This window comes from Parasteatoda tepidariorum, chromosome 5 (genome assembly GCF_043381705.1).
Source record: "Parasteatoda tepidariorum isolate YZ-2023 chromosome 5, CAS_Ptep_4.0, whole genome shotgun sequence".
Classification (NCBI taxonomy): Eukaryota; Metazoa; Arthropoda; class Arachnida; order Araneae; family Theridiidae; genus Parasteatoda; species Parasteatoda tepidariorum.
Genome location: NC_092208.1, coordinates 90,869,851 through 90,894,769, shown reverse-complemented (window position 1 = coordinate 90,894,769; position 24,919 = coordinate 90,869,851). Strand labels below are relative to the sequence as shown.

General features: G+C 31.6%; 1 protein-coding gene across 1 annotated transcript in view; it reads right to left on the bottom strand.

Moving 5' to 3' along the window:
- LOC107452390 (Dynein heavy chain at 36C) overlaps positions 1 to 24,919 on the bottom strand; it is a gene marked incomplete at its 3' end in the record, with an annotated part of 105,807 nt that overhangs the window by 23,382 nt on the left and 57,506 nt on the right. The window contains 13 exon segments of the mRNA XM_071180783.1: positions 527 to 852; positions 2,671 to 2,824; positions 3,407 to 3,570; positions 4,733 to 4,932; positions 7,623 to 7,789; positions 11,442 to 11,584; positions 13,573 to 13,658; positions 14,712 to 14,829; positions 16,799 to 17,129; positions 19,226 to 19,455; positions 20,515 to 20,695; positions 21,713 to 21,945; positions 23,335 to 23,476. Of these exon segments, the coding sequence (XP_071036884.1) occupies positions 527 to 852; positions 2,671 to 2,824; positions 3,407 to 3,570; positions 4,733 to 4,932; positions 7,623 to 7,789; positions 11,442 to 11,584; positions 13,573 to 13,658; positions 14,712 to 14,829; positions 16,799 to 17,129; positions 19,226 to 19,455; positions 20,515 to 20,695; positions 21,713 to 21,945; positions 23,335 to 23,476 (2,475 nt within the window).

Here is a 24,919-nt window from a genome sequence, read left to right as displayed (position 1 = left end):
TTAGGCTTCATTCTGTCATGAAAACAAATGGTAAGTAGTTAAGAAAATTGTAATATACTGGGCACCAATTCGAAATTTTTAAAAGCCATTTTGATATCCTTCAGAATTTTTACGTAAAACGTATTAAAGTTAAGTAAATTACGCAAAACGTATTTCTAAGTGAGAGAGAATAGATGAATCAATGGACTATAGCATGCCAGAATTATGTCAGTAGAATATTCTATAGAACTATAATACATTTTTAACTTAAGTGACATTGTAGATATCCAAAACGTGAATATCTTCTGCAACTTCGTTCCAAATTTAAGCAGATATTGGGTTTGAAGTGCGCTTCTGCTCTTCTAACAAAGAAACAAACAAGCTCGTTACGTAACAGAAACGGTTGAACTCATTTTATGACTTCGGGTTTTGGGTATCAACAAAAGTTGAGGCAAATATTTACAGAGAAAACGAAACCGTTAAGAGGTTCAGACCTCTACGCGTTGAGCACTTCAAAAATTAAACAAATGAAGAAAAAAAATCTCACCTTTTGTTTTCCGCTCCTTGCAGTAGAAGATGGTTCTTTTGCTCCTCCAGTTCAGGCTTCTCTCTAGCAACTACGATTCCCAAGAGTTGGTCTTCCAGGCCAGCTGGGGTGATCATGAAATTGACCACAGTCACTTTCACCGATGTCTCGGGCAGGTAGTGTGGATTTCGTAATTTAGTGGTGATGTAGAATCGGAAATCAGAAGAATATTCGATGGTGGAGTCGCCTAGTTTTAAACACACCATCCCGCCTTGACGGAATGTTTGTTTCAGCAACAAAGGTTCCAACACAGGATCCAGTTCTTCTCCAACATTCTCCAGAAGGACCTGAATATGATATTTATTATGTTACCTTCAGAAATAATAATAAAAAAATGGACTAAACTAATTTAATTTAAAGAATTTCATAACAATTCATTCGCCATTCATGTCTTGACCACAAGAGAGCAGTAAAGTTTTTAAAAAAAGTTGATATCATAGAAAGAAATGCATTATTCTCGGTTCACTACATTCTGAAACATTTACAATTCCCTAGAAATCTCTAGAAATTTGCATTTTCCCTAAGTATATGATGCACCACATGTATGATTAACGTTATTCGTAATTAATAGTTCATTGCACAGCGTTGCGACTCAATCATTATCGTGGTTAGTTCAATTGTTGTCACTATAAACACTATCGGATAGCACTAGGCATTGTTCAGACTTACAGTTTTTGACGGACAGATTCGACATGGCTTTTGCAATCTCAGATCACACTTGAACTTCATGGCTTCAAATACATTAACGTAGAAGAGTGTGAGAAACGGACTAGTCGAATTTATCCTGTGATCCAATTTACATAACGATGTTAATCAAATGATAAATGTATGCTAATTACTAACTATTACAGAAAAATATATGCCAATTCTTCGCTTATGACGTACAATGTGCAAAATAAAGAACGGACTACTGTAAATATAGTTTTGATCTAATGATCAGATCTTCACGTTCTAGAGCTAATCTTAATAAATCATAAAAGTGACCTCAAATATGCTTATTACTTAGAATAGACATTATTTTAAGTGATATTTTTCACTGATTTTATTAACATACTCTTCTAATTGTAAGAAAGAAGTTAAGAAATAACAAAAATGGTAAATGCTACGCTAAAATAACAGGCGTGACGCAAATTCAATGTCGTTTTGTTTAAACCAGCCAGTATAATTTTTAAAATACAAGTAAAATATGAAAAGAAAAAACAATATACAGTGTGCAAAATAAAGAAACGGATCATCATTAAGTAATAACTTTCGATCTAATGAATGGATCTTCACGTTTTAGGGCTCAATCTTAATGGTTCAAGAGAGTAACCTCAAATATGCTTATTAATTAGAACAGATAATATTTTAAGTTACAAAATCAGACACAAAAACGTACTTCTCTGATCCAACATGCCTTTTCTTTAATGGATGGATTCGGATTTCTGATCCCCAAAATATAGGGTTAGCCCTAATCCGTTAAATATGATCCTAATAGTTTAGTCAGAAGAGCTTTCCAAAGTTTAGACCCGATAATGTTGAATTTTACCATTTGCGTATTTCGTCATATCTCGAGAACTTTTTAAGCGAATTAAAAAAAATTTGTACACTATTATAAAATTAGTTTCTCCAAAAATAATTCCACGCAAAATGTAACTTTTTGTATGCATTTATTTTTTTATTATTTTATTTAATAATAATCGAAGAACTTTTGAATAGTAAGGTTTACAATTTTTTTACATTATTTTAAAGAATTCAATTTAAGATTGCAAAATCCAAAATTTGAGCAAAATCAGTTGAATAGTTCCTAAAGAATCGAATTTTAAAGAAGTCGTATAAAAGGAGAATCGTTTATTTCAATCCCTCCGCCCTTGACGAATCATCGCGCAGCTACTAAAAGAGTAAATACTAAAGTAGACGAAAACCTGAAATTTGATAAGTAACGGTAGTCGATCGATGGCACGTTAAAAGTATTAGCGTAGCAGACTGTTTTTTTTAATTTCATTCATTTATTTATTTATTTTGGTCCAAACACTATAAAAATTATTTCTAATATCTTGAGAGAATTCTTTTATTTGTATATTTCTATTTTGAATAAATACTTCAAGAACAAAAGAAGGAATTACTGGATTTCCAAATGTGATGCAGTTCTCGAGGGTTCTCACGAAATCTGAATCTGTGAGTTTGATGACATGCATCTTGTTTGCTTTTTCCATGTTTTTGATCCATTTGCTCGCCTGTCCCTGAGGATCAATCAGGAGTGGCCATCTTCTAGCATTCCTGTATAAAATTATAATAATATAAAAATTGTAAATGGAAAGTCAAATTAGCAATCGATATCCTCTCAGGATCGTTTCAATGTTGCCAATCAAGGCACTCCTTTTTACGAATATAATCATGTGCGCTGAAGAAGAGATTATATCTTTCAGAGATTATACCGAATAAATATAATAATATCAACGAATAAATTAATATCATTTGGATACTAACAAATATTTCGGACATTCACCAAAGCAACTATGTGATTGTTGACATTCTCTTGATTTCGGTCATTCACTGTAGTGAGGGGGAGTTATGAAATGAAATTCATTCTAGGTGAGCATTAGATTTGACTCCATATTGCACGATTCTATTAAACATTTAAGACTTGCGGCAAAATGCGATAATTTTTTGCCAAATTAATTCTTTTCTAGGGCATTTTTAAGGAGAGATATTAATGATATGGAGGTGAAATATTTTAGTTATTTTATTAGTTTTGAATGAAAGATACACTTGTGCTCAAAGTTTGTGAAACCGAAGTCTATGAACAACGTTATAAGAGTAAACTGTTGAAAAGAACGACAATTAAAAGAGATTACTTACGTGATAATGATGCCATTTTCAGTAGAAAAGCTATCGGTGGGGAGACCAGCCAAATTCCAATCTCTGATGAGAACGGGATCTCCCAGAGCATCTTGCAGAGAAAACTCATCTGAGCAAGGTATGCCACACTTCTGACACAAGGAAACCCAAGTTACGCATTGATCCTGAAAATGGAAATATAATGTCTCAGAAGCATCTGTCAGAGAGAACAAAACGTCATTATACTAATTAAAATGCTTGTTGTGTCCGTCAGAAAGCTTTTTTGTTCGATTTGAGAACTTTTTTTAGTGTTTCTATAATGTAAAATAGAAAATTCCCATTGATTCATCCGATAATCCACCAAGTGAGGATTTGTATGAAGCTAAGGGTCTGTCCAGACATTTTGTGAAAGGTCCGTTTTTTCAAAATTGTGAAAAAATAACTTGCAATTTGTGAATATAAAATAACCGCTAAGTTAAATTTTTTCAACCAGGGTCCTGCTTTTGTGAATGTGTGCAAATAGGGTCCTGTTATTGCAAAAAACTTTTTCAAGGAGTTTTTAAATTGTAAAGACATACAAGATTATGTTCAACACTGTAAAATTATAATTAATAAAAAATTAAATTTTAAAAAATAAACAGCAATTGCTGCTTCTAAATTAGAGATGCAACATACACATATTTGGTATTTAGCCTATACTGAAGACAAAACTTAGTTCGTTTACATCTGTCTTTCTTTCCCCCCACTCCCCAGGGAAGGGTTTATTCGATTAACAAAACAATAATGAAGATAAATAAATTTATGAAGGGTCCGATTAAAAGATAAATTATTTTGCGAAGGGTCTGTTTTTAAGTTAAAATATTTCGTGAAGGGTCCATTTTTATAAAAAGATATTTTGTGAAAAATTCGTTAACGGACCCAAATTTCTTCTAATTTCCAAATTTCTCTAAGCAATGAAACAGTTTAATAGAAAATTCGTAAATCACTCTAAAAAAAAAGGAAAAATATATTTCATTTATAATTTGTTTCTTATATCACGAGATAAGACATAGATAATAGAATGAAACGTTACAACGTCGAAAAATAATGATTTTAGAATTTTTAATTCAAAAAACTTTAGTGGTTCGAAATCAAAAACGTCCTATATCTTGATTGCAATCCCATGCAGAAAATGATTTTTAATAAATATTAATTAGTTTTTATTATTTTATTTAACAATGTCCAAAATTTTTGAAGTATGAGATTAAAAAATTTTTACATCATTTTAAAGAATGCAGATTCATAAGCCTAAATACAAAGTTCGAGCGAAATCGGTCGGCAGAGAAAACAAAACGGAAAAAAAACTACTTGTCTAAATGCAGAGGTAAAAGCTCCAAGGTAGGCAACAACAGCAGAAGCGATCAAAATATCTCCTGTCAGATTATCGTATTGGATACCCAGTTGATCAGCAGCAATATTCCAGCGATCCTTTTCTCCTCCTAAGCCTCCAATCAAAAGTTGGGCACGCTCCAGCTGAGTAGCACACAGCTCTACCTGCTTCTCTAGATCTAAAATAGAGGTTTCATTTTTAATGTAAATAATTAAAATTTCTTTTTCAAGTTGGGAATGGAAATATCGAGCATGTGAGCTGTCAAAAATATGAAAGCGTAAACATACATGCTTTCAAATTTGTGGGTGAAAATTCTTTGCTTGCGTGGAATCTTGGGAAAAAATGAATGGCTAAAAGCGAATAGTTCAACAAACTAAGTGAGTAGTAACTTTATACTTATGCAGATTGAGTGAGAATTATTTTTTTTCATTGCTAATGTTACTCATTAAAAGATGAGTATTTGTCGAGCTGTTACGCTTTTTAAGTATAATAAAAAAAAAGTATGATCGAAGAACAAAAGAGAACGTTGATGACAGTTATGAAAGACTTAACATTGAAAGAACTTGACGTCATACATATTGTTTTGTTTCTGCACATTTTTTCAGTGCAGATCATTTATTTCAGTTTAAAATTTTTATTTCGATAACTTAATATTGACTAAAAATTTTATTTCTACAAGAGGAATTAGTTTTAGAGATTTAATAATTGGTCTAAATTTTTCAGATTTTGTGCTGGGACACATTTCAAGGGGTTTTAACTTAGTTGTTGTTGTTGTTAATTTACGTCACACTAGAGCTGCACAATGGGCTATTGGCGACGGTCTGGGAAACATCCCGGAGGATGATCCGAAGACATGCCATCGCAATTTTGATCCTCTGCGGAGGGGATGGCACCCCCGCTTCGGTGGCCCGACGACCTGCGCGCGAAGTCGAGCACTTTACGATAGCACAGTTTAACGAGGACCCATACCGCACACTCTCGGTCCCTACGCAGACTGATCAAGTGGACACCCACCCGCACACTGACCGTAGCCAGTGATGCATGACTTCGGTGATCTGCTGGGAACCGTGTCTTAACGATCAGTTCACTGCGGGACTTTAACTTAGTAGAGAGCGAAGTGAGCATGGTTTGCGAAGTAAACCATATAAGATTGCACGGCATTCTCTAGAAATTTGAGAGCAGCAGCAAAAAGGGGGAGGAACCCACCATTATTGAACAAACTTCTTACCGCGACTTATGCTTTTGCCAAGTAAAAATACAGTTTTTTTTGCGAATTCTTAGTGTAACGAGTTTATTTCAAAAGTAGGATTCCAGAAACATTTCTTCTCATCCCATTCCAAAAATCAGTTTCAAACAGGATTCATCTCTCCTATTTCAAATCCACACAAAGGAAACACAAATTTCTTTCACTCAATTGCTAATGAAACTGAAATACATGTCGTTCCATGAAATCAATCATTCAGCTAAAAGTCAGTGTCCAGCAATTCAAGAATTTTCTTTACAGAGCCTATGTACTGCTTCAGTTCTGACTTCGATTTAAGCATTCAAGTCTAAGTGTGACTTCCGGCCTCTTCCTACTCAAATGATTCTTGTAACTTAGAATCTTGTATTATCGTCTTGGAATATAACCCTTTGAACCAAGCATTCTAATTCTCTTAAGTCAAATGGCAGACTTCAGTTTGCTCATTAGTCTATTCTTCTAGTGCTGGTGGTCTCTAAAGTGAAAAAATTAAGCAATTATCATCCGACATACAGTTCCGATCTTGCATTGTTACACGTTATCTCTTTTTCCAAATTTAAGTTGGTATTTTTTAAAACGCAAAATAAGTAGCACCTGAAAGAAACAATAGGATGAAAAAAGATTATTCTTCGTCTGTTATTATTGTAATGAGATATTTTTAAGATCACATTAGGACGAAATGATGATGAGCAATGATTATGGATCATATATAAAAATCTAATGGATGGTGTCTCAGTTTTCATTGTTGTCAATACATTTTTATTTTGTCTGATACATAAATTAAGAGTTTAGGAGGAATTATTTTTATTATTATTAGAATAATGTTGCATTAGAATAATGTTGCATTTTAAGATAAAGTTACTTAAATCGGTAAAACATTTTACAATTATTATTATTGGGTGCAAATGACATCAATATACTCTGTTATGAATGACGGTTAAAGAGATTCATTAAATGATTTAGAACTTTCAGCTTCACGCACACAAAGTGATGAATGCAAAAATTGTATTTAAAATATACATCCGTCCGTTTGGTAAGCAAAAATATTAAATTGCAGTTGGGAACTCACCCAATTTGTCATAACAATACAGTTTTGAATATAAGTGTTATTTCAAAAAAATGATTACTTTTAAAAATGATTTATGTTGTCGTATTCTTAATAGTATCATAAGGAAAATATGTGGACTTAGGAAGTGGGGGCACAAGTGTTCAGTTTAATACATATATTTTTAGTTGAAAAATTTCAGCTTTTTTGTGACAAGAAACAGAAATTATTGCGAAGCAATCATCGGAGCTTCTATTTTAAATATCTGCACCCTCTGCTGACGATTTTGTTTTCGCTATGTAATACATTCATACCTTTAAAGTTATATATTTTCTCAACAAAATTATTATATAAATTGTTGTAAATTATCGGTTTGTTCCAATTGTTCATAATCACCTTTGCATTATGCTATCGAAAAATTTGATTTCCAGGGAAATGAGGCATGCTAGATTAGATTTAACAACATAAAAAAAAATATGGTAGGAAATTTATGATGATATATTTTCTCTTGAAAGGGTTCGACCAAAACAGAATTATGAAACATTTAATTTTGTCAATTGAGGAATTAAGAAATATTTCAGACCTTCTTTCTCTTTCTGGGCCTCGTCTAGTTTTTGCTGCAGTTCAGCCAATTTGGCTTGAATTTCTCTCAGGCTGTCTTGTTTCACTTTTAAAGCAGCCAATGCTTCACTGAGATCGCTTTCAGCATGTGCTAGGGCTTCTTTCTTCGGTGCCACAATTTTCACCACGCTGTCGCAAAATTTAAAAATATCAAAATGACTTTCAAGCTAATTTTAACTAATTTGATAGAAATGAGACCAAACAAGAATTTTGTGCGAGTACATGATAGTAAAGCATCGTTAAGATGTAAAATTTTGAGTATTTCATCTACGCTGGTGTAAGAAGCAGACCTTGGTCGATTAATGCCTGATTTTCATCAAAATTCGATATGTACATACATTGATACAATACAAAACAAATAACAATTGTAATACACACCCATGATGGTGCATAACATTCGTTGGAGTCGAAAAATATGAAACAGCGGTTGCAGAATAAANAAGATTGGCAAACGATTATTAGCGAAAAAAATATGAATGAAATTTTATGCTACGCGTGCGAAGTCAAGTTCCTTGCAAGTTTATCACATTTTAATATTAATCGCCCCATTTAATTATTTTTTTATTGTCGCCAAATTATTTTTTTAAAAATAATTAATTTTAATTTTTCTCAGCTTCTAATAAATAAAAGCAGTTGAAACTTTAAATGTTTCAATTAAAAAATATGTAGATTAATATGGTATAAAAAAATTCATACCTTATAATTCAAAAATTTTTCATCCTCAATTTAATTAAATAATAAAAAATAATTAACAATTATTAAAAATTTTTTTCTTCATGAATTTATCTTTGGGTAAATGAGTTTTATGAATGGGTGAAATTTTCTTTGAATTTCTTTATTAGTTTTAAAAATATGACTAAAAACTTAAAAAGTGAAATTAACATTAAGAGGTACGAACTTTGCATCGCTCTCCTGACTAAACTATGTGGACCATATTTCCCAGATTGCGGCTACCCCCTATATTTTGAAGGTTCAGAATCCAAATATGTAAAAAAAATTATATGTTTATTAAGAGAAAGTACGTTTTTGTGTCTGATTTCGCAACTTAATTAATAGTTAGCACTAATTAATTAGCATATTTGAGGTCACCCCCCGGAACCATTAAGATTGGCACTTCGTGAAAATCCGATCATTAGAACGAAAGTTATTCAGGGTGATATCTTTTTTTTTTTGCGGACTGTACATACATTGATACAATACAAAACAAATAACCATTCAACCATTGTAATACATGATCGTGCATAACATTCGTTGGAGTCGAAAAATATGAAACAGCGGTTGCAGAATAAACAACAACAAAAAATGGGCTATAGGGTCCCCTCTTACAGATCTTGCAGCGTGATTTCATACTTGAAATAAGACAGTTTATTATTTCCTGTGGCAATTTCATACATTTTGACTCTAACCTAGTTTTACAACTGTTATTTGTTATGTATTGTATCAATCTATGTACATATTCAAATTTCATTAAAATCGGGCATTAATCGACCAAGACTGCAAATTCTCTTAATTTCTTACAACAATGTAAATTAATTACTAATAAATTAAATTCCTTCCAAAAACTGTCAGAATAAATTTTCATTTTCCATAGTTCAGAAAGTTGTAATTTAGATGCGTTATTTGTATTTCACATCAGCTAGGTTACTTAAAAAACTTCATTGTTCTATTACAGAACAGAAGAAAGAACATATTTTTTTAACTAGCAATAAGTGCAGTATGTGTCGATGAGTTAAAATCCGAACTACTTATTTTATACATTTCAAACACGATCAAATTTCGATTGATTAATCAATCGAAGTTTGATTAATGAGAAATTTCCTCCAGAAATATCAAAAATTAAAATTTTTGACATTTCTGCAGGACGTACGATATTAAGTAACGAAGAAATATTAATCCTTTGAAGCAGAGGGGATACAGGTGTCCCTTTTACATGCATTTTTTCTGTCCCTGAGTTGCTAGCAAAAATGCATTTCGGTATTTTTTTAATTATTAAAAACAATCTAATATTTACTAAAGAAATCAGTTAGGAATAATAATTTGAACTGAAATGGAAAGTTCAAAAAATGTAGTTTGAAAAAAAAAAATTTCTTTTTTCATTCATATTCAAAAATGTATCATTAATCAATTTTGTAAATTAAGGAAATTTCAATGATGAATAACTGCTTCTCTTAAATCTAACTGCAAATAAGTGTGAATTAAAAAATTTTTTGTTAGCAACTTGTGTTTGCCGTATTTGAAAGATTTTACCGTTAAAACAGAAAAAAGCCACCGGTGTTCAATTTTGTATTTCATAACCACAAATTATCAAAATTCTAAATATAATATTTTTCACTTATTTTGACCTAAATTGATACAAAATAAAGAAAAAGTATGAAAAATATGTTTAATAAAAAATCTACGTCAAAGGGTTAAATCAGATTTTTCTTTTATTTCTTGTTTCTAAAAAAAGTGCTATTTTAAGTGTCTATTTAGTTATCTTATCTCTAAAGCTCAAAAGCCGTTAATATACACATTACCTAGTTAATTTGCAGAATACCTAGGCAATTCATTAAAGTACGGAATCAAGAGTTTTCTGCAATTAACATTAGTGTTAATTGCTAGAGATTGTAATGTTTGCATTAACGATCACTATATCGATAGAGATTAAAAGTTTGCTTCTTTCATTTGTTGGAACTTTAACTTGACTCCTTGTTTTGACTTAAATCTTTAGACTTTGGAAAAAAAATGGCATTATGTTAATTTCCACAATTGCAATAATATTTTAAACTGTTTGATTCTTTGTATTATAGTTTATAAAGTGACTGATTCTTTCAACTAATGCGTTTCATTGTGTTTAACTTGACTCTTCAGATCACAAAGTAGAAATAAATGACATTACGTAATTTGAAGCGTGCAGAAATGTTGCTGTTGTGCCAGCAAAAGATCTTATGTTTGCTTTAACGAGTGTCTATAGTTAGTAATGTGCTGTTTATCTAGGCAATTTATGAAGTGAAATAATTTTCGATGTTTTAACAGATCACTAAAAAATTACAAGTTAAGAAAAGACCATATTGCGGCATAGGATTTAAGTAATCATCATATAGTTCCGTTTTACTTATTTATCAAATTATACGAATATGCTTTAAAAACAATATAAAAGAATTTAAAAGTTAAACACGTCAGACAGAAATTTAATTCCTACTATCTTTTGCGATATATATCATAGAATTATTTAAAAAAAGGTTATAGTTCCGTAGTCTAACTAAAATCCTAGACTCAGCGTCACATTTCGATAAATAAGGAGACTATATGACGTAGCAAAAACATTGGATTTGATTGAACCACTAAAAATGGCGCGTCTTATACTGACTTGCTCGTAACAAATCAAATGCGAGGTAAAGAATTTTTACTTTTGTTATTCGCTGCAGTAGAAAATAATCTGTAAGAAAAAATATTTATTATTATTTCATCAGTTTCTTTAAATGCGAATATAAAGTATTATTTAAATATGATGCAACTCTCTACTTTTAAGGGAAACAAAACAGTTATTTTTATTCAATAAGTTTTGCAAGGTTTAGAAAGAAAGCAAGCAAAGAGGAGGCCGTGCAATGTCGTTTTAAGAGTTGGCAGTGTCGATATACGTTTGCGCTGGGAGATTAGCACCCATTTGGCGTGCAATTAGATGCAAACAGGCTCTCTGCATAAGAATAATGGTTTTTTCTTAACTTGCAAACAGAGTATAGACAATTTGTATGCACTTCAGTGAGGTCACCTAAGTATGCGATGAAAAGAGGAATCTTACGCGTCATATGAATCCATGGCGATGACCCATCGGCATAGACCCTCAGCAGCAGTGGAAGCACTTTTGATCTTTTCAGGATCGAATTCTGGGTTCGATGTGTATTTACTTCGAATTTCCTTCATCGCTTTAGGGTTTATGTTGTCCTAAGAATAACATCAAATATTTTATGGAAAATAAAAGATTTTATCATAATCATACTAAAGACAAAGCGTTCCATCCCTGTAACTTTCTGTAAGCTGTGGAAAAATCTGAAATTCATGTACACTATTTCACATTTCAAACAATGTGACAAATTGATCCAAAAAAATGTACAAAGGGATCTAAATATAGGAGGGAGTAACCAAGTAACCCTTGTTATCTGGTTATTAGAAAAAACTACAAGTTAAACCTTAAAACAAAGTGAGCTTCATCCCAATGTAAAAAAAAAATTGATTGAAATCATAATTTTTATTTTTGAATTTAAATATAATGATAGGTCACATTTTTTAAATACTTCAGAAGAGCTGTTTTGGTGAAACATATCATCATTTCCATACAATGGATATATTAATGCGTATTATTCTGCTATCTAGATGTAAATTCAATCAACTTGTAAAGTATGTATCTGAAAACAATTCTAATCAAACCCTTGACCACAAAACTATCCTACTGACGCAAAATGTAGTCTACAACTGACCACACCATTTAAGTATTACGCCCTCTTATAATTTACCACTATACGAGGACAAACATATTGTCACAAATCAATATTTTGTCGGCAACAACTTAATAGGGACATAATTTGTCACTTAAATATAAATTTGCATTTTCAATATTATAGGCGTGACGGTTGATTTTTGAATGAACTGTCTTTAACGCGCATTACTTCATTCTTTTTCGACTTTACATCCTCTAGTTTGTGGGCAACCATGCTGTAATAATGCTTGTTTGGTATTATGATGTTGCGAATGAGAACAAAACTTTATCATTTGAAATATTTTTTTACTTTTTATGTTATTTGTTAAGAAAAATGCGATTTCTATAGGGCAAAATCAATGGTCGCGCCACCGGACTCTCTAAATATAACAAACCACTGACAATTAAAATAAATATCAGGCACTCGCTACTTTTTCTTAGAAAATGCACTACATTCGCATTTTATTATAACTTTTTTCAAATTTTGGAATAACATTTTGAAAGCTACTTATTTCACATTTGTTCTTAAAAATTTCATTGTAATGTTTTAAGAAATGCTTCAAAAGAATTGCCTTACTTAATAGTTTCTTTTTAATCATTTGAAAAAGTGATTTTAAAAGAGGCCACTGTCAGAAATGATATAACTGGCCATAAAATTTCCTAATTTTGCCTTATATTAACCAATACATATAAGGAAAGATAACTTTTAGAGCAGAAAATTATTTTAAAAATGGAAATAAAATACAACATTATTGAAAAAACTATGAATAGAAAATAAAAGCGTGGTCCATATCGCATAGCGAAGACTAGACTAAGTAATAAGCAGGTTGATGTAAAAATGTCAATATATCACTTCAATTGTTGCAGTTACTAATTTTAATTCTTTAATAATCACACGATACATTGACTAAATGTGGTAGGGGTTTTCAATAATTTAGAGTTGATCAACTTCAATAAGGATAGATTAAACAACATAAAAAAGTAGAAAAATAAGCTTTGGAGCACAATATTAAATTCACCTATTAGATAACTTATCGGAAATAAGGTTAACAAGTTACTTTCGAAATAGACGGGATTCTATTACATATATAAAATATGTCACACAAAAATATTAAATAACTCTAATAATGGTTGCAATTAGAAATTACCATTTCTATATAGTTTGTATTACAATTTGGTTCAAAAGGTCACTTAACTATGATTACAAAATAAAATAAATACAAAACTGATTTTACTTTTTTGTTTCTGCATTTTTTTAAAAGTGATAAATTTATGCAATTTGGTGACTTCATTTGAAAAGGATCTGATCTGGGAAAAAATTTAACTCATTTATTCCATAACACTTGTATTAAGAAAATTCAGAATGAAAGAAAAAATTATGATCTGTTTCTGTTTTAATTTACCACAAAATTCTTTCGAACAAATTAAATGATTTGGAGTTTTATTTTTCACTTACCTTGTCATAGTTTTTCAAACTTTCTAAAAATTTCATGTCCCCTAAAAGCTTCTTGGAGGGTCCCCAATAATCTTCAATCATTTTTCCTATAAAGGTGGTACACGAGTTCATGCGCATAAGTGTACAAAATTACATATTGAAGAAAGAATATCTACCAAATTCATTTATTTGCAAATAAATCACAAAACTTAAATTTCATTATTTAGTTCACAAATAAAAAATCAGTAAATAAATGCTCGTTTAAGACTAAATAATGTGCCTTTATGTAAAATGTTATGTAACTACAACCCTTAATCTATGTCTTTAGAATCCTTTTACAAAATGAAATTTAAAAAAAAATAAGAATATGCATTTGGGCGTTGATATTTAATCAAGAAAAACACTACTGAAGTGTAACGAATCACTACTGATGAAAGAAAGTCTCTTTGATTGCAAGAGGAAACGATAAGAAGTTGAAAGTCAGTTAATAGAGTTATCTTTAGTGTGTAAAATAAAACGTCATTAAAAAACTTAGTTCAAAAATCAGAAATAGTAAAATCTTTTATATAAAGCGTTTCTGTGTTCCTTAGTAGTATGAAAGGTCATTCAACAGAATTTATTTCACACTAAAGAGGTAAATATGCAGCTAAAAGTAATAACATGAAACTGTTAGCAAGAATTCAAAGTGCTTCAAGACATCTTTCCCTATTTTTTCAAAAGCTTGGAAATCACTTTTAATTAACTCTCACTTTAAGGTTTTACCTTTAACTGTATCTCTTTTATATGACGTAACCTCTGACGTCTTACCATTTCCTGATATTCAGCCGAAGGCTCCTATACTATGACCTATCAGAGCTGACCTATCAAGCAATATTGGAGCAAAAAAATTCACAAGTTAACGTTATGTTAGTATTGTGCTTATGTTAGCTCTTTGGAGCAAAAATAGATGATGAGTCGGCCTGTCTAATTCAGGGGCTCTAATTCAGCCTACTGATGAAGATGTGACACTGAGTATCGGTTTTAATAAAAGATTCAACTTGCTGTTTAAAAATAAAACACTGAAAAGGTCGATGTGTTGTTTTTTTACATAAACTGAATGAAACAATTTTTATTTGTAGTATTGACATTAATTGAAAGAAGATACAAAAAAAATCGCTTGCCAGTTCCAGCAGGATCTTTTATTCTGTTGGCTTTAATTCCTTTGAGTACACAGATGGCTTCCATGACGAGTTTAACACCTGCGGGAGGACTTTTCATTGACTTAACTAGAGTAATATCCTGAAAGAAACGCGTACCTTTTAATATTAAATTTTAAAAAGAAATCCATAAAGACTATTTTAGTAACCGTGCCGCTAATAGGCCACGGATTCTGTTCTCCGACCTCGCAAGACTGACTCAGCCTTTTATCCATTCAGTGAATCGATAAAAATGAGTACCAAGCATGATAATAGACTAAAAACTGATTATTCCGCGTACGGCTGACTACCCAATCAGAACATCTACTCCTACGTTCTAGAACTCAAGTTCAAGAAAACTGAGACGGTCACAGTAGGCTTTGACCCTCCATGGGCCGTCGTACCACTGAGTTTAATTTTAGTTTTTTTTTTTATTAATCAGACATATCAAGAGAAAATAACTGTTTCTTGTTTCAACATTCTCATCAACCATTATAAGTCCAAAAAATTCTATACATGCCTTATTTTTTTTAATAAAAATAATATTAATATTCTTATTAATTCTAATAATATTAATTTTCTTACATACTTTGATAGATAATCAATTCAAACTCGGGTTAATTTTGTTTAATGACAATCAAAAAATCCCAGCCACTGTTCAGCCGTTAATGAATAATTTAACAATAACTTGTTAGAAGAAATCTTTTCTTATTTGTTATTTGTTGATTTGTAACGCATGCGCTCTGAAACTCTTGCTAACTGGAACAATAAGTCTGCTTGTAAGTTGGATTAGCGATTTCGCATAGCGTGTTTACCTTAGAATTCAATCGTCGAATTCTTCAAGGTTTTATTTATTTTTAGTACTTTAGCTTTATGCGAGCTTCAGGGAGCATAGTTTTCTTTTCCCAACTATTTTGGAAGTTGAGGTATGTTCTAATTCAGTTTTCATTTTAAGGTTTCTAATAAATAGTTTATTTTGGCAGTTTAGTTTTATTTCATTATTCGATGGCTCATACTCGTATTAGTTTAATTCACGTCAGTATTTCCCACAGCCACTGATACCAGAGGTACTGAAATCTCATCTATTAGACGGAATGCAATTAAACTATTTAAGCTTTCCTAGTGGAAACCGGAACTTGAAATGAAAGAAAAATAAATGCTTAAATTCAAGCATAAGTCCGTTTAGATTATTTCTTTCAATTAAAGTTTGTAAGAAATAAAAACACATGCACTTATTAAGAATTGTCAATAACTGGAGCAGATATCAATAATATCGATAAATAATTCGTCTCATCTCTTTACTGAGGGGTTCCTTTTGTTGGCGTGATGATGCTATTTTTAAAATAAAAAATGATTAAAGAATTGTTTTTTCTTGTCTCACTTGATCGACAGCAATGTCTAAATCAAGACCATAAACCCATAGGTTTTTAAACACCTAAACACCACACCAGGAATATTGCGCAGGTGGCTTTTTTGACCACCAATTAATGATAACGCTGAGGCATGAGTCAAATTGCATTACCTTGGGTGTTTTTAAACAACAAAAAATCCAGGAGGTTATGTGTTTTTAAACAACAATGAACCACAGCAGAACTGTAGTATAGCTGGCAACTAATTGATGTTGAGGTATCAACCAGACTCAAAATGCATTTCGCTCATAAAAGGTAAGCTTTAAGGATGAAAGGTAGACAATGCAGCCTGAGGAGGTCCAGGATTATGAAGTGCCAAACGATTGAAGTCTGACTTTGACTCGGCACACAATACCTTAGCTAAGGCATAAGGGAATGGCTCTTTATGAATAGGATGGCCCTAGACATATACGCTCCAGTCATACTTGTTTCATTCTAGGACCTCAACCACAATCAGGCAGCAGGACAGGATTCTATGAAAGCAATTGCACTTAATCTTGCGAACTAGAATAAAAAAAACACAAAAGCAACTTTTCTTTTTACAGAGATAGCGAGTAACTCTATTTTTACAGAGGTCTTCTTTGCAGGAAAGTTAAAAGTAAAATAATCGTGACATTTATATGATTTTATACTAACAAGTGAAATATAAAATGTCTGCCTTACTGCTGGTGTCAATATGTCAAGAGCTTCAAGAGCAGATTCTAGAATTGGCACAGCCTTTGCCAAATCTGAATCACATTCATCCTTGATGGCCTGGGCAGCGGCTGCCTGCTCATTTGCCAAGGATTCATCTTGCTTCACCTTCTTTTCCACTTCGGCAACGTCTGCTGATTCTGCTTGAACAACTGCCATCTGCTCCTCCACCTTCTTCCCTGCAACCACTAGAGTGGGCTGCAAGCTGGTCAATTTCTCCTGCATCTGCGCCACTGCACCAGCTGCATTCTGCAATTCCTGCAAACCCACTTCATACCTGTTTTTAGCCTTCAGTATAGCCCTGAAATATAATTTTGAGATGAAGTTTGAGATGAAGAAGTGGATTATTACAAACAGAGTGTGACATAATGACCATCATCCTTAATGTATATTATCGGAATTTGTTTATGTAAAAATAATTGTGACTTTAGAGGTCACAGATTTACATTTAATTGAGAAAGGAAAGTAACTAAAAATATACAGGAGAAGCTAAGTTATGATATACATGTACTGCAACTCAATATAAAGTATAGTATACTCTCGATATCTCGAACTTCAAGAACAATAGAACAATATCGCACAATCGAACTTCAAGAACAATATCTCGAACTTCTTTTTATTTCTTTACCTCGGAAACCTTGTTATATCAAAAAAATATTTTTTCCCTTGACATTATATGTCCACCTAATGTTAATTTCAATTCTTATGTCGGAGAGTTTCTTCTAAAACCTTCTTATGTCGAATTTCTTTCGAAATAGAAAATGAATTATTTTGGAAAAATCATAACATAAGTTTATTATAGAAAATTATTTTCTATTTAATGCATAACTATTTTTGTCTTTATCTTTTAAAAATAAAATTATCATTGTTGCATTTAGACTTATAGGTAACAATCATTACATTCTTATTTATTAGTAGTTATTCTTACGTTTCATGATTCTACTTTTTAGAGTAATATTTTAGAATATATTTTCCTACTTTTTAGAACCTATTTAGTTCTGAACTTGTTATCTCGAAAATCTATCATCGTCCTTTCAACTTTGAGATATCGAGAGTATAATGTGCAATGATAAGTCATACTTTTTTCAAAAGTGATATTTTTAGATTGAATTCTTTCCTAATATTTTTTTCAGCAGCGTACTTTACATGTCTCTTCAAATTTCTGCAAGCGGGCAGCACAATACACAAATATCTTGAAATTCAATTTTTTCTCATGAAAACTGATCGTAAGGAGCGCTCTCTTATACATTTTTTTTTTAAAAATTGACTTATCATTATATTCACTCAACTCTTATGTAATTGTAATTTAATTTACTCAATGGGCCTAAATAAATTTTGCTTTTGGTTTTCCAGATAAAGTTTTGCCGTTATGGAAAGAGAAATTTTTTGAGCTTCAGTATTTTACATATATATATATATATATATATATAAACTGCTGTTTGTAGAAAATGCAACACCATGAAAGAATCATCAGAATCAAATGAAATTTAATGCAGNATATATATATAATATATATATATATATACTTTTTCTCTCGTAAATTAATATCTTTACTGTCTAATAACAATTCTCATTCTTAACTAATTTATATATTTTAAAGAAATTCATAACAATATAAAAAATTTACATTCACGATTATGTCTAACGAAAGCATTGGTGGTTGCGTATTCTTCTTGTGAGTAAAAAGTTTTCTGATCTTGTAAGAAAAAATAAAAACTTGTAAACTTGTTGATGAGAAAATAAAAAATAATGAAGTGTGTCCCAAACTTCATTCAAGAATTGAATTAAAAAGAAAACACAGTTTTTTTTTTCAATATATTTTATATATTTTGATATTTTTTATATATATAGGTATATTCTCCTCAATATATTTTTTCTTCTCAATATACATATTTCAATTAAAACTTAAATGATATAGGATAGGGTTATGAATAGAATAGCAATTTGGGCAAATTAACCTCCACAGCTTTGCTGGCACATGCGCACACTCTTTTATTGAAATTGGCCCTTTTGCATAAATATGGCTAAGTTTCGTTGATGAAATGTTGAATCTCCTCCTTCAATGCACGGGTAGGTGAGAGATTATTGATGATTGACCTTTCATTTCAAATAACCCTATAGAAAGAAGTTCAATAATATTAAATCGCATGATTGTTGGTGGTCAATTCTGTTGAAATATTTCTGCAGTAAATGGATTGCTTCATGGGCTTTGTTCGATGAAAACGTGTTGTTCATAATTGTAAGACTGAATTTCTACAAACCCTAAACTGCCTGCTGTCAAACTGTCTTTTTCTCTGGTTCAAACGATAAATAATTAACTTTCTATTTAATTCAAATCTTGCGTAAATTTTGAGACACCCTTTAGGTAGCGGATAAAATTCAAACGAAGTGACATACTTTCTTTTCTTCTCGAGTAAAGTCTTAAAAGTTGATATCAGTTCTAGGAAAGATGTTGGGGTGACATAGTTGTGGCGCTGCAGTTTCGAGAAATAATGTTCGGAAAGATCCTGGGTGGTGGTGTGAAAAGTCTTGCACATGTAGATGCAGCCCTCCCTCTCTTTGTCTGTCAAATCAACATCTTCCAAAAATTTACTGGCAACTGCTTCCAACGCATCTTCAGGCCACGCCTTAAATTTAAATATGCTTTCAGTTATTAAGATGAATATTTGAAATAAGCCGATATTTTTAGATTTTAGAGAATTTTGAATAGTTCTAAGCACTTTTAGATATTTGTATTTAAGTGACACAAAACTCCATTTTACCAGCTGTCGTATGGCTAATTTTCCCCAATCTTTAGTGAATAATAGTGAAAATGGCGTAAAATTTCAATATTTTTTTTAATTGAAAAGCTTTATTTCATTTTTTAAGCATTCAACTGTGGCTCCATTCCATAGCAAAAAAAGAGATTCAAAAAGAAATTTTAAAGAGCTTAAGATAAGATATTAAGTATTATATTAAAGAATTGAATAACATTAAGAATTTAAATGCATAGAAACACTTTTATTTTATTTTATTTTTTTACTTAGGAAAAAACTTTCATTGAAAACAAAGTAGAATAAATTAACTTTCCTTACTTATCATAGACCATGATCGATAAATGAACTTGTAAATTTTAATATACTTTACATTATTACATACTCTTTAAATTAAAGATTCGTTAATTTGTAATTGTTATTCACCCCTACCATGTTTCATGCTCTCCACAGTAGGGGGCAGTATTTGTAAAGGTTGTTTCAACTTCCGGTAGGAGATTCAGATAGAAGAATTTCTGCTGGTGTAAACTAAATTGCGTAAATCCACATCTCAATAATTAAGTAATTGCAAATCAATATAGGATACCTTTTACCAAAGTTCTTTTTTTTAATCTTCATCTGATATTTCAAAATAGGAAGAACACATTTTTTCTCAAAAATACAACACAAAAATTAAATTCAGAATAACTGAGTATTCCGAGTATATACAAACAAATCCGTGAAAACGTAAAAAAACGAAACAATGCTATGACGTTAGAAGAGGACCTCAATACTTCTGGTAGGGTTTGTTTGCTTTTTTAGTATATATGGTGAATATTATAAAAAGAAATCAAGATTTCAATTCTCTCTCATTAGATGGTAAATACAATTTTTGCATGTTACCCAAAAGTCGGTTAAGACTTTTGTTTTGAAGTCTTCTTTATAATTATTTACCTGAAACCAATCAATGGTGCAACAGTTGACCAGAGAAGGGAATTTTCTTAGCCTTGTGCGAAAGGAGTCCCCAATGGGACTCATGGCCAAGACAATGTGCAACTGGTCCCTCACTCTCTGGATGAACATGTTGAACAGAGCAACAGGAGTACCGTCTGTTTGTTGGGATTTTTCACGTTGCCTAAATAAACAATTGCAAATCAATTCCATTCATGTTGCAAATTTTTAACATCAAATATTTCACTATTTTAAATAAAAAATGTAGTAAAATTTTTTTTTACAAATATATAGTTTGTGAGTATCTATATAGCTTTATTTACTTTAATTCAGATTTTGTACAAGAAATCTCGCTTTTTTTGGACAAAATACTCAAGAACAGCTTAATTTTAGATAAAGGTCACGACTTTGACCTCTAACATATACTAACAGACGCGTCGATATGACTTTTATGCAGTTAAAAATTCCAACACTCATTTTCCTGCCTTGATACTGATTGCATGCAGATTTTAGCTCTGAGTACAATAATTAACTGTTAAACTTCATTGTTTTTTAATTCTATAATATCTAACTTTGTGCTGTACTTTTGGCCTACAAATCACTCTATTCAATAATATGGAATTTAACACATGCATGGTATTAAAACTATGTTTCAAAATAACCGATGATTTTTAAACCATAATGTTCTTGGTAAATCTTTTTAAACAAAACAGCTATTTTCAAAATGGTTTAAGATCTCGAACTATCATATCCATTTACTACACCTCTGATTTTCTGTATCACACAAACCTATGACAATGAAAAGAACCAATGAAGAGTCATTTGATACATAGTGCCAAATGTGGTTAAGAACTAGATTCTACATGGTTTTGATTCCCTTTATTACATATGATTTGCTAAATAAAGCAACGAGAAAAAGTTGATGTAGTGCTCCCTGCAATAGATCATCATGTCAAATTGTTTCATTTATTGTAGCAAGCCCTAAATATTTAATGAAAATTATTACGAGCAATAATTTTATGCAACTTTACAGTCTTAAATCCTTTTCTTTGTTCTTAAGCATATTGTTCAAAGAAAGAGTTGCACGAGTTTCTACTCATGCATATTAAAGCAGACAATAAGGTCATAAAATCATTTCTCATTAAATATTCTAAAATGCATTCTGTGGATTCAATTACGAAAAATAAGGAGTGTTATTTACTTGTCAATCTGTCTCATCTTCTCGCAGATCTCCTGTTTCTCGTCGGGTGCGAAGAGGTTTGGAACCTCTCCCACATTCAGGAGGTTGTTGATGTCTTCCAGGAAGGATTCCTCCTTAATCTGGTTGTCACTGAAGAGAAAAACGCCGTGCTGATCGGTGGCCGTGGATTTCCGTAGGATCAATTTGAGATCGTCTCGCCACTCTGTCATTGTGTAACTCTTACTTATCTCCACCTGAATGCAAAAAAAAGCCTAAATTAATTCTAACACCTTTTTACACAACTAGATCTTAAAAAAATCTCTCTGTTTTTCTTGAAATTAGTTCGGGCTTACTGTTAGAGGCCAAGGGATCTCAGAAAATAAGTAATTACCTAATACATAAGGAATTTTGCAATAACAAGGAAAAAATCAGTTATAAACATTTTGCCTACGAAAAAAAAGCTCCTAAAAATTTCGGCTTAAAAGAAAAATATTTGAAGGTCCCGTCATTTAAAAATGCAAGCAACAGTTTTAAGCTGATAATATTATACAGTTACTTAAAAATTAATAAAAATAATAAATAACTGGATAATATTATACAGTTACTTTTAAAAATGCTAATTAATTAGTGCGGACGATATTATTAGGTACGAAATCAGAGACGAAAACATGTTTTTTCCGAATAAACATACCTTTTTTCCCGATGAATTCGGATTTCTGACTCCAAAAATATAGGGGGTAGTCGCAATCTGGGAAAAATGGTCCCAATAGTTTGGTCAGGTCAAGTCTTGTCTCCTTAATGTTAATTTTGCTTTTTACATATTTCGTCATATCTCGAGATTTTTAACTGAATTAAAGAAAAATTGGAAAACAATTGTAAAATTCGGACATCCAGAAATAATTCCATGCAAAATATAACTTTTAGTACATATTTTTTTTTTATTATATTATTTAATAATAGTCGGAAAATTTTTGAACTATAGGGTACATAATTTTTAACATCATTTTAAAGAATGCAATTTTAAACGGCAAAATACAAAATAGATTCTGAGATTCTCAAATGGAGGCTGAGAAATAGAATTTTGAAAAAGTCAATTTTTCAGGAACTAACTATTAGACCCATTTACTCATATTTTGTATTCTGCCATTTAAAAATACATTCTCTAAAATGATGAAAAAAATTGCGTACTTACAATTCAAAATTTTTCCGACTGCTATAAAATAAACTAACAAAGAAATAGTAAATACTCACAAAAAGTTGTTTTTGCATAGAATTAATAATCTTTGGCTAAATGAATTTTATGATTGTGAGCAAAATTTTTTTTTAACTCGTTTAAAACATTTTTGAGTTAAGATGAAATACGCAAAAAGTAAAATTAACATTAAAGGCTCCACATTTTGAATTGCTCTCCTGATCAAGCAACTGAGAACCTATTTCCCAGATTGCGGCTATATTTTGGGGGTTAGAAATCCGAATAAAAGGTGAAAGTCATTCATAACAAAATAAGAATGCCTCACTACCCACCAGACAAATAATTTGGTTTTGTAGCAGGATAATGTTCTTAATATTTTTACATTTTTTGTAGGCATTTATCACTTATATAAGAGAATGCTTTTTCTTAATTGCAAATATAAACCGTTTACCTGAAAAAGTTCGTAATCAGATATGTGGGCAGCTAAGTGAGTTAAGGATTGCCGGCCTGATCCTCCAACTCCCACCAGCAAAGCGTGGCTCCGTCGCTGCTTCAAAACTCTCGATATGCGGCACAAATGTTCAACGGCGAATCTATAAAATATCGATATAATGAAATACATAAAATTCTCTATCACTACAAATTTGCGAGTGAGTGTCAAAGAGGATTAAGCATTCGTCTTCCAATGAGGTGAACCGAGTTCGAATCCCAGCGATGGTTGGGCGAATTCTACATCCGGCTTGCACCGACCCCGGTGCTGACGTGAAATATCCTCAGTGGCAGGCGGATCATGGGCTAGAGTCCCCTTGCCGTGGGATTTTTTCCTGGTTTTCCTCTCCGCTCAACGAAAATGCGGGTTAGTTCCATCAAAAAGTCCTCCACGAAGGCAAATTTCACCCAATATTTGATCCAGGAGTTCCCTTGTCGTCTGGATTGGGTTCAAAATGACAAGGTTACGGAGTTAAACATTAGTAGTCGTAAATCCAAAACATTAGGGAAGCTGTACAACGACAGTTATAAAACAAAATATCTAACGCAAACAGGGCGGATCCTCTTAACTACTTCGGTTTGAATGCTGATGTTTTCCTCATAGGTGATGACCTCCGAAGCAAGGACAGAAGTTCAACCTGTTCTATTGCGTAACAAGCTCTGCTTTGTATGTTCAAGAAAGAAAAAAGCAATTCGAATGCTACAGAACTGGTTTTTCGTTTAAATTCAGAGCGAAGATGAGTCTTTTATGAGGAAAATATTTACGCTTTGGCTTTACACACAGTCAATACAGTGAAACCTCACCAGAGCGACCACTCTTCGTTTCTCTGTAAAATGGTCGTTGATGGATGTTCTTGGAGGTTAACCTCCATTGACTTCAAAATTGTTATCGAAGGTACATGATTTTTTGCAAACGATTTTAATTTTAGTCAGTGTCATTTTCTTGGTGCCACTTCTGTTGGCGTCAATGAAAAGACGGATCTATGAATAAAAAATGATCCCAACTGATATAATTATGTGTAAAAAAAAACAAATTTACCAATTACGAATGATGAAACTATTTTAAATAAATAAAAAAATTATGCTTTTCGTTTACGTTTGCATTTAATTTTAGATCATAAAAATTAGTTAACTCTAAAAAATGAGGAATGATTTGCTTGTTTTTCCTGAAATAGCTTGTTTCTTTCTAATTTAATTTTCCACTCTAAGAGTAAATCATTGATGGCATCGTGTTTAGTGCACTCTGACTGCAACATGATCGTCGTTGTATCGTCAAAAAGAGCTCTCTCTAAATAAGAGCCTCATACAAATATTTTGAATACATTTTAATTCGTTTTGTTAAAATTCCTTATTTGACCTTTGGTATCTCCTGGTTGTTTTCACCGACACAAAATAGACGGAAAAACTTCCGTGTCTTCCAAAAGTGGACGCTACATAGAGATGGTCTTTCCTGGAGGTTTCACTGTAGTTAACGTGAAAAAATGAGAATTTGACTGGTTGCCCATTTTAACCACTCACTTTCGTAAAAAGAAGTTAACTTCTTCTTA